This window comes from Polypterus senegalus, chromosome 2 (assembly GCF_016835505.1).
Source record: "Polypterus senegalus isolate Bchr_013 chromosome 2, ASM1683550v1, whole genome shotgun sequence".
NCBI lineage: Eukaryota > Metazoa > Chordata > Cladistia > Polypteriformes > Polypteridae > Polypterus > Polypterus senegalus.
In genome coordinates, this window is record NC_053155.1 from 161,218,536 (window position 1) to 161,228,535 (window position 10,000).

At 37.5% G+C, this 10,000-nt stretch overlaps 1 protein-coding gene across 3 annotated transcripts in view; it reads left to right on the plus strand.

Moving 5' to 3' along the window:
- kpna3 (karyopherin alpha 3 (importin alpha 4)) overlaps positions 1-10,000 on the plus strand; it is a 255,305-nt gene that overhangs the window by 85,021 nt on the left and 160,284 nt on the right. For all 3 annotated transcript variants that reach the window (XM_039744890.1, XM_039744893.1, XM_039744891.1), the window contains exon 3: positions 361-450. In XM_039744890.1, coding sequence (XP_039600824.1) covers positions 361-450 — 90 coding nt within the window. The remainder of the gene's footprint in view (positions 1-360; positions 451-10,000) is intronic.

The window sequence follows — 10,000 nt, forward strand, 5'->3', positions numbered from 1 at the left end:
TGTGACACTAACAAATTGTGGGAGAAAAAAATTTGCTTTACACTATTGATAAGTACAGAAACTTAATTATTAGTGCTTTTGGATTTCACTGAAAGTGCATTTGAATCCAGGGTCTAGTTTTTGTGTGTGTGGTGTTTTTTAGATGAGATCTAGCTTCTGCCTAACATATCATGCCAACATGCTTGGTTCTTTACAGATCTGTGCATGGAGAACAAGACTTGCTAAAAGTGAAAGGATGAATTGACAACCGTAAGGAATGTGTGTAGGGGAGCATGCATTTCTTTTTTTGTGTTGTGTGAGGTTTTACTGCATTTATTTTAATCTTGACAGAATAGTACAAATTCTGAATTTGTTTTTCAGAACAAAAGAGATGAGCACTTACTGAAAAAAAGAAATGTACCGCAAGAAGAAAGTTTAGAAGACTCTGATGCTGATGCAGATTTCAAGGCGGTATGTAAGACTTAAGTTGAAATTGTTTTTTGTTTTTTTTTCCAGCTTATTGAATAGTTCATCTGAACAGTAATTTTAGTTACAGAAGTTTTCTTATGTCTTAGATAGGGTTAATGATACAGTACATAAAGCACTTTCTTTTTAATTGTGATTATAATTGTTTGCTGTTAAATGTAATTAATTAGTAGTACCTTAAATACAAATGAGACTCATTTATTTGCTTAATAAAAACTGCCAAAGTGTCTGAAAAGACACAATTCCATCACTGAAGATATTTAACATTTATCTATTTAAATCATTCTCAGAATTGGTCCAAACATTTGTGTATATTACATGGAGACAATTTGGTGTGTTTTTTTTATTTATTTTTTTTATTATTATTATCTATACTAATAAAAGGCAAAGTCCTCACTGACTGACTGACTGACTCACTCACTCACTCACTCACTCACTCATAACTAATTCTCCAACTTCCTGTGCAGGTAGAAGGCTGAAATTTGGCAGGCTCATTCCTTACAGGTTACTTACAAAAGTTAAGCAGGTTTCATTTTGAAATTCTACGCGTAACGGTCATAACTTAATCCTACTTGCGTACATATATACATCCATAGCTTGCAGCTCAGTCACCGTGTGAGACGATGTTGCATCCCCCATGACCACGCCTCCCACGTAGTTGGTTGCCTGCCTATATTGCATCCCCCATCTCCACGCCTCCCACGTAATTGACTGCCTACCCATATAAGGCCGTCCTTCGCTCCTGTCTCTTCATTCCCTTCCTTGGTTCGCCACAGTATTCACGTCTCCCAGCTGATAACTGCAACCTTTTTATTTAATCCACGGCTTCTCCACTGTTTTATTGTTTGCTTATTACGATTATAGCTATTGTGTAGGTATTTTAGAGTTCGTTTACTGTTCAGGTACCCATTTCCTTTATCGTTCCTACCGTACCCCCATTAACATGTCTATTGAGGTGATCACCATCGATCGAAGAACTGTCACTTACCGAGTGGTTTCCATGCCCGGAGATGCCGCCTGCCTTTTACATTCTCTGTGTTACATATTGCATGGCCATATCAGGCTCAATCTTGATATCCGGAGGAACATTGTGTCTTATGTATTGAATGACTGGGACAGGTTTAAGCTGTGGATTGATGAAGGTACAGGAGATAATTATACTACACAGGGACACTATAAGATTGAAATGCTTAAGCCCCTCACCTATGCTTTTACATGCGAGTTGATGACTGCCGCTGAATTGTTCGGTTGTCGCTTTCAAGTGTACTGAAATGGCAAAATACTTTACACCTTTGGAGAACCGCCAATACCTCTTAAGCATCTTAGATTCACAGGTGACGATTTGAGTAGTGGACACTTTGATGTTTACGAATGTTTAAACTCTCAAAAGCTGGATGCAAAGTTATCGATGAATCCGGTTGTATGCTTACAACGCTTGGCAGATGCCGAATGTCACTTCAACACAAGTCCTGCAAATACTAACGTAATTAAAACAAACCATGAAACTCAAACCGATTATGACAGCAGCAATCCAAGCTGTGAGAAAACAGTAAAAAGGAGTCGTGTCAGACGTGGTACATTTTCTGATGCAGCTAGACGAAAACAACTTCGTGACTCTGCCACCAAATACTCGCAGAAAAATCCACAAGTTAATAGACACGCTGTCGATAAATACTGAAGGCAAATCCACAAGTTAATACCGGGAATGCCTGTTAAAAATCTTAGATTCACGAGTAGCAATTTGGGTAGTGAACACTTCGATGAATGAAACCTGTTATCTGTACAACGGTTGACAAACACGGAATGTAGCTTGAACACAACACGTCCTCCAAATACGAACCTGATTGAAAGAAATAATGATATTCAAATCCTTGATGACAGCAACACTCATAATAGTGACAAAACAATTACATTGACAATCATGTTATTTTTAAAATGTTTCCTTTTCTTTTTCATAACTTCTTTATCACACTACTTCTCTGCTGCGAAGCGCGGGTATTTTGCTAGTTATTTACTAAAGAGCACATTGGTGAGTGCTAATTATTATTCAGATACAGTCAAGAGAAGAAAGTATATAGGGAAAAAATTAAAAGGAAAATAAGATAATTATTTATAGCTAAGACATATATACAAATATTTATAATTTTATAAATTTAAAAATTAATTTTCTTTGCTTTTCTGAATGTAACTGATTGTGAAACTGTTTTTAACAAAAAACTGTGTCTCATAGTATGCCCAGGACTAAGTTTTTGACAACCTCTTAGAATGCTTCACTTGAGTCTAGGAGCATGTTGGGCATTAATTTCCAAATACTGTCAAAACAAATGTTGTCATTCTTATTCTTTAGCATACGTTTTGTCCAAGGCCACATACTAAGCAAAAATTACATTATCACTTTGTTTCCTGTACATTTTATATACAAAAAGGCATAAGAAGGAGCATATAATAATTTATTTTCTTTTAGACGTGAACTAATATCCAACCCAAAATGAAGAAAGGGGAAAGAAGAAAATAGAATTGTTAATATATAATCACCATCTTGACTGTTTTTGCCAGCAGACCTTGCACCACCTAACTGTAAGGGCCATCGCAGCAGGCTTATATACTGTGCACTTACTGTTGGACTAGGGTCAGACAACCAACTATAGTCAATGGCCAAAAGTGTGTGGACATCTGACCACCACACCAATGTGTGCTGGACATGCCATTGCAAAACCATTGGCATTAATATAGAGTCAGGCCTCTGCAACCCCTTCCTTTTGTGGCAGTCGCATCCTCCACTTTGGAGTGTCTGTGGGAATTTGTGCCCATCCAGCCAAATAAACATTTTGAGAAAACCTGTTTGCGTTCTGGTTCATCTCATAGGTGTTTAATAGTGTGCTCTGTGCAAGCAACCAGAGTTCTTCAACAACCAACCCATCAAACGATTTGTTTTTAGACCTGACATGCGCAGGGGCACAGCTGTGCTATAACAGAACAGGACTTGCCCCCGCCCAACTATTGCCACCATTTGGAGATGTACACGTGTCTAAGATGTCTTTGTATGCAGTAGCATTAAAGGTAACCTTCATCGGAACAAAGCAGCCTAGCCAAAACCCTAAAAAACAGCCACAGGTAATTATTCCACCTCCAAAAAAGTTTACAGTAAGCTACTATGCAGTCTGGAAGGTAGTACTTTCCTGACATTTGCCAAAACCTAGATTTGTCCATCAGACTGGCAGATTATGAAGCATAATTCATTACTCCAGATAACACAACATTTTACTGTGAACTACAAGAAGTATTAATCCATTCTGTAAAACAAAAAAATATTTTAAATACTTCGGTCCCACACAAAGTGGTTTTTTAGCAGGGTAATTTTAATTTATATTAGGTGTTGCAAATCCAGTGTAAATATGTTAATTTATCTGGACTGTAGTTGCATCACTGTGGCCTGGTAATTTCATATCAAAAGTGTTGTCATTGAATCAGGATTGCTTCATATTAGTTTATTTATTTTTTTATTTGATTTTTTTTTTTAAACACATTTTCTCCAAAATGGTTTTAGATCCTCAGATTGGCCACCAGTGGGCAACTGAAACACATACTGCGATATTTAGTTTTTTTTTTTTAATAATGTGTTTCATGGTTGGTAGTAAGAAAAATACCAATGTGCTCATTTTGTGTTTTTATGAAAAATAGTTGAGATCAGACTATATTAATAGCTGTAAATTACAGTTTTAAATCTGAGAGACCACCTTGGTATGGTGCATTTCTACCACCCCAGTCTGAGTCCCCAAATAACCAGTAAAAGCAACCCCATACACTTTTTTCTTTGGGATTGATAGGACTTTATCATTATTTTCTAGTTATTAAGGATTTTAACCAGAAGTTGCAACAGATGGCTTATCTAGATGACTTATTAACTTGAGATGCAGGCAACTCTTAAGTCTATCACATTTTTATATTATTTTGGAAACTCTGATGTATCATAAGAGATGTGTTATAACTAGATTGCTGTAAATTCTAAACTTTCCATAAAGCAATTTAAAGTGAAACATCTCTCTCATGTATTTGGCTTATTTTAGTAGAAATAATCTGTGATTAGATACAAAGCAAGTATTTATTTCTACAAAACTTACGTTTTCACTAACTTGTGCAAGCTTACAGTTCCCTCTATCCTCTGTCTACTTAATATCCTGGTACTACATCTTCTCAGCTCATGATTGTAAAGCACTACTGTTACCCAGCTGACTTAGTTCTGAATATACAGTATATAACACCCATTGCCTTAAAGCAAATAATATATTCAGAAAAGTGTTTCTCCCAACAGGTTGTAAGGTTAATAACAGTCCTTTATAATAAATTCTGTGTGTGTTTTTGTATGTTGCTGATCATCCAGTCATAAATACTGTACATGTTCTTGTATGCACAGTGTATTGTATGATATATGCAAGAATGCAGCATATAAATATTATATGTTATGTCTATTCATATTGTATCACTGTCGCTATTCTGAGTAGACATGCAAATAAGAATTAAATTGTACTATGTACACATAGTACATTGATAAGTGTATTATTGTTGTTACCTTATTAATTATAATAGTGACTAGGATTGTCATAATACCAAAATTTCTTTTATTTGATACTCTTACGAGTGAGATTGTACGATACTCGATACCTTGCCATAACCATGGCAAAAACAGAGACTAAACCCCTTTGTGCTGCGCCACGGCCTGTAGATCCGGAGTAATTACATTCGCAGTCTGAGTCACGACCTGAATTGTGTGGGTGGTTCGTGTACTCTTTGCATTATAGGTAATTTATTTATTTATTTAAAAATGTGTATTTGCGCAGCGTAAAGGAGCTTCGTCTCTGATGCTGATGTCCAAGGTTCGTTACCCGAGAGGGGAGCAGTAGAGTGTGTACAGTATGCCTGATGAGCGCAAATGAGGGCGAAACACGTGTTGCATACTCTTTGCATTATGTGTGTGTGTTAATATATATATAAAAGGCAAAGCCCTCACTCACTCACTCACTGACTCATCACTAATTCTCCAACTTCCCGTGTAGGTAGGGTGAAATTTGGCAGACTCAATGGGCCCATAAGTAACACAGACCGTTGAAAAGTTCAATATGGCGGCCGACAGTGGCATCATACCACTGAAATAAGTACCAAATTTCAGCCTTCTACCTACATGGGAAGTTGGAGAATTAGTGATGTTGGAAAGTTCAATATGGTGGCCGACAGTGGCGTCATGCCACCGAAATAAGTATCGACATCAGTTTCGTTAGCGAGGGAAGCCGCCACCAAATTTCGTGAAGATGGGGCCATAAATAAGAAAGTTCAACATGGTGGACATTGTCAATCGCTATGACAGTTACGTTTAGAATTTCGAAATGAAACCTACTTAACTTTTTTAAGTAAGCTGTAAGGAATAAGCCTGCCAAAATTCAGCCTTCTACCTACATGGGAAGTTGGAGAATTAGTGATGAGTGAGTCAGTCAGTCAGTCAGTCAGTCAGTGAGGGCTTTGCCTTTTATTAGTAGAGATTATTGATGTTTTTTTATGTGTGTCGCGGCTGTGGCTGCAGTAGAAAGGAACTTGTTCACCCCGATTTGTCTATTCAATAAAGGCATTTATTGTGGCTACAGGAGTTATCTGCGATGCAGTGGCTCTTTATACTGTATTTCTGGATATGAAGATGGTTTTTATAACCATAAATTAGTTTTTGAGGGGCGGGTTGATTTCAGATGGAGCACTACTGAAGGCCTAGGTGTGAGATGCAGGGGTCCGGCAATGGACCAGATGAAGCGTAAATTTGATGAATATTACAACCCGAAAATGAACAAAACTGTAGAGAGGTTCACATTTCCCAGTGCGTCTCTCTAAATCCTCTGTGTGAGAATATTATAACAAGGCTTAACAATCTTATTGTTACACCTTCTACGTGCACCAAACTGTCCTTATTACGAAGTCTTCCTTGCTTTACCGCTGGCTGCTTCTTTCCATTCACCTTCCTAGCTCTTTATTTAAACACTTTTCCATCTCACTTTTAAGCTCCTTCGATGTCTTCTCCATTTTCGTTCAAAATATGTGCCTCCTTGCCTTTTTTCAGTCAGCTCCCCTTACGTCACACCATGATATGTTTAGCACAAGTTAATAACGGGAATGCCTGTTAAACATCTTACATTCACGAGTAGCGATTTGTGTGGTGAACACTTCGTTGAATGAAACCTGTTATCTTTATATTGGTTGACAAACATGGAATGTAACTTCATAACAACACATCCTCCAAATATGAACCTGATTGAAAGAAATAGTGATAATCAAATCCTTGATCACAGCAATACTCATAACAGTCACAAAACAATTACATTGAGAATCAGGTTATGTTATTTTTAAAATGTTTCCTTTTCTTTTTGATAACTTCATATATATAAATTTAAAGTATTTACTCAGCCACCAATTGTGCAAGTTCTCCCACTTTAAAAGATAAGAGAGGCCTGTAATTTTCATCATAGGTATACCTCAATTATCAGAGACAAAATGAGGAAAAAAAATCCAGAAAATCACATTATCTGATTTTTGAAGAATTTATTTGTAAATTATGGTGGAAAAAAGTTTTTGGTCAATAACAAAAGTTCATCTCAATACTTTGTTATATACCCTTTGTTGGCAATGACAGAGGTCAGACATTTTCTGTAAGTCTTCACAAGGTTTTCACACATTGTTGCTGGTATTTTGGCCCATTCCTCCATGCAGATCTCCTCTAGAGCAGTGATGTTTTGAGGCTGCCGCTGGGCAACACGGACTTTCAACTCCCTCCAAAGATTTTCTATGGGGTTGAGATCTGGAGACTGGCTAGGCCACACCAGGACCTTGAAATGCTACTTACGAAGCCACTCCTTCATTACCCGGGCGGTGTGTTTGGGATCATTGTCATGCTGAAAGACCCAGCCACGTTTCATCTTCAATGCTCTTGCTGATGGAAGGAGGTTTTCACTCATAATCTGATGATACATGGCCCCATTCATTCTTTCCTTTACACGGATCAGTCGTCCTGGTCCCTTTGCAGAAAAACAGCCCCAAAGCATGATGTTTCCACCCCCATGCTTTACAGTAGGTATTGTGTTCTTTGGATGCAACTCAGCATTCTTTCTCCTCCAAATACGACGAGTACAGTTTTTACCAAAAAGTTCTATTTTGGTTTCATCTGACCATATGACATTCTCCCAATCATCGTCTGGATCATCCAAATGCTCTCTAGCAAACTTCAGACGGGCCTGCACATGTACTAGCTTAAGCAGTGGGATACGTCTGGCACTGCAGGATTTGAGTCCCTGGCAGCGTAGTGTGGTACTGATGGTAGCCTTTGTTACTTTGGTCCCAGCTCTCTGCAGGTCATTCACTAGGTCCCCCCGTGTGGTTCTGGGATTTTTGCTCACCGTTCTTGTGATCATTTTGACCCCACAGGGTGAGATCTTGCGTGGAGCCCCAGATCGAGGGAGATTATCAGTGGTCTTGTATGTCTTCCATTTTCTAATAATTGCTCCCAGGGAGATTATCAGTGGTCTTGTATGTCTTCCATTTTCTAATAATTGCTCCCACAGTTGATTTCTTTACACCAATCTGCTTACCTATTTCAGATTCAGTCTTCCCAGCCTGGTGCAGGTCTACAATTTTGTTTCTGGTGTCCTTTGACAGCTCTTTGGTCTTGGCCATAGTGGAGTTTGGAGTGTGACTGTTTGAGGTTGAGGACAGGTGTCTTTTATATTGATAACGAGTTCAAACAGATGCCCTTAATACAGGTAAAGAGTGGAGGACAGAGGAGCCTCTTACAGAAGAAGTTACAGGTCTGTGAGAGCCAGAAATCTTGCTTGTTTGTAGGTGACCAAATACTTATTTTCCACCATAATTTGCAAATAAATTCTTTAAAAATCAGACAATATATGTATAGATGTGTGTGTGTGTGTGTGTATATAATATAGATATCTAGAGATTATCTATATATATCTATATCTCTATATATATATATATATATATATATATATATATATATATATATATATATATATATATATATATATATATGATATAGAGATATAGATATCTAGAGATATAGATAGATAGATATACTGTAGATATCTATACCTGTAGAGAGATATATATATACAGTAATCCCTCCTCGATCGCGGGGTTGCGTTCCAGACCCCCCCGCGATATGTGAAAATCCCCGAAGTAAAAACCATGTTTGTATGGTTATTTTTATATATTTTAAGCCCTTATAAACTCTCTCACACTGTTTATAAATATTCCCTGCAGAGTTATACAGTATAATCCCTTTGTATTCTCTTAGATATTAGGTAAGATTCATTGAAATTATGTATATAAACACACTGTTTATATACAGTAAAACCTAAATATTATTTTAAAGATATTGAGTGTCTCCGATATCACATGTTACAGCCATTACGCTAGACAGGCCACCAGCAATAAATACGCATAAACAAGAAAAATAGTATACAGTAAATGTGTGTACAGTGACACTAAACGTATGTACATGTACTAAGTACTGTAAGTAGAAAATTAATTATGGTTACTCACCAACAATGACACGATGACTTGTCCGATAACAATGAGTTTAATTTTAATGCACAACAAAGGAGATCGTTACAGTTCTTCCAAAGTAGGCACTTCAGGCGATTGTGTAGCACTGCCGTTGTTCTTCTTCTTCTGGCAGTCTTCAATGCAAATCCCCAAAGCAGATTCGATCCAGACTACTGCCTTATTACATCCACTTACAACTCGTTTTGCACCCTGGTTAAAAGGACACTGCGGCCGTAGATCTTATATTCCTTTCCTACTTTTTAAATAAAAAGAATTGTAGCCTTCAACAAATCCAAAACGTTTACCTTTTCGGCAATCGTTAACATCTTCAGTTTGCACTTGGGCACGGCCCCTGAAGCAGTAGCAGATCGTTTTGGAGCCGTAATGAAGGGCTTGACTATGCACGAAGATGAACACAAAAGAGCACAACTCTTCACACAGAGAAACACGTTGATGCTGAATGAGCGAGACGAGACTACCTGGTTAACACTGCATTCAGCAGGCAGGAATTTAACTGGCGCGTCTGATTGGTTAGCTTCTCAGTCATCCGCCAATAGCGTCCCTTGTATGAAATCAACTAGGCAAACCAACTGAGGAAGCATGTACAGGAAGTAAAAAAGACACATTGTCTGCAGAACCCGCGAAGCAGGTTATGCTTTCATATAAAATCCGCGATAGAGTGAAGCCGCGAAAGTCGAAGCGCGATATAGCGAGGGATTACTGTAGATCTAGATCTAGATATATATATCTAGATATCTCTCTCTCTCTCTCTCTCTCTCTCTCTCTCTATATCTATATATATATATATCTCTAACTGTCTATATCTATCTAATATAATATAATATAGATATATAGATATATAAACTGCTCAAAAAAATTAAAGGAACACTTTGAAAACACATCAGATCTCAATGGGAAAAAGAAATCCTCCTGGATATCTATA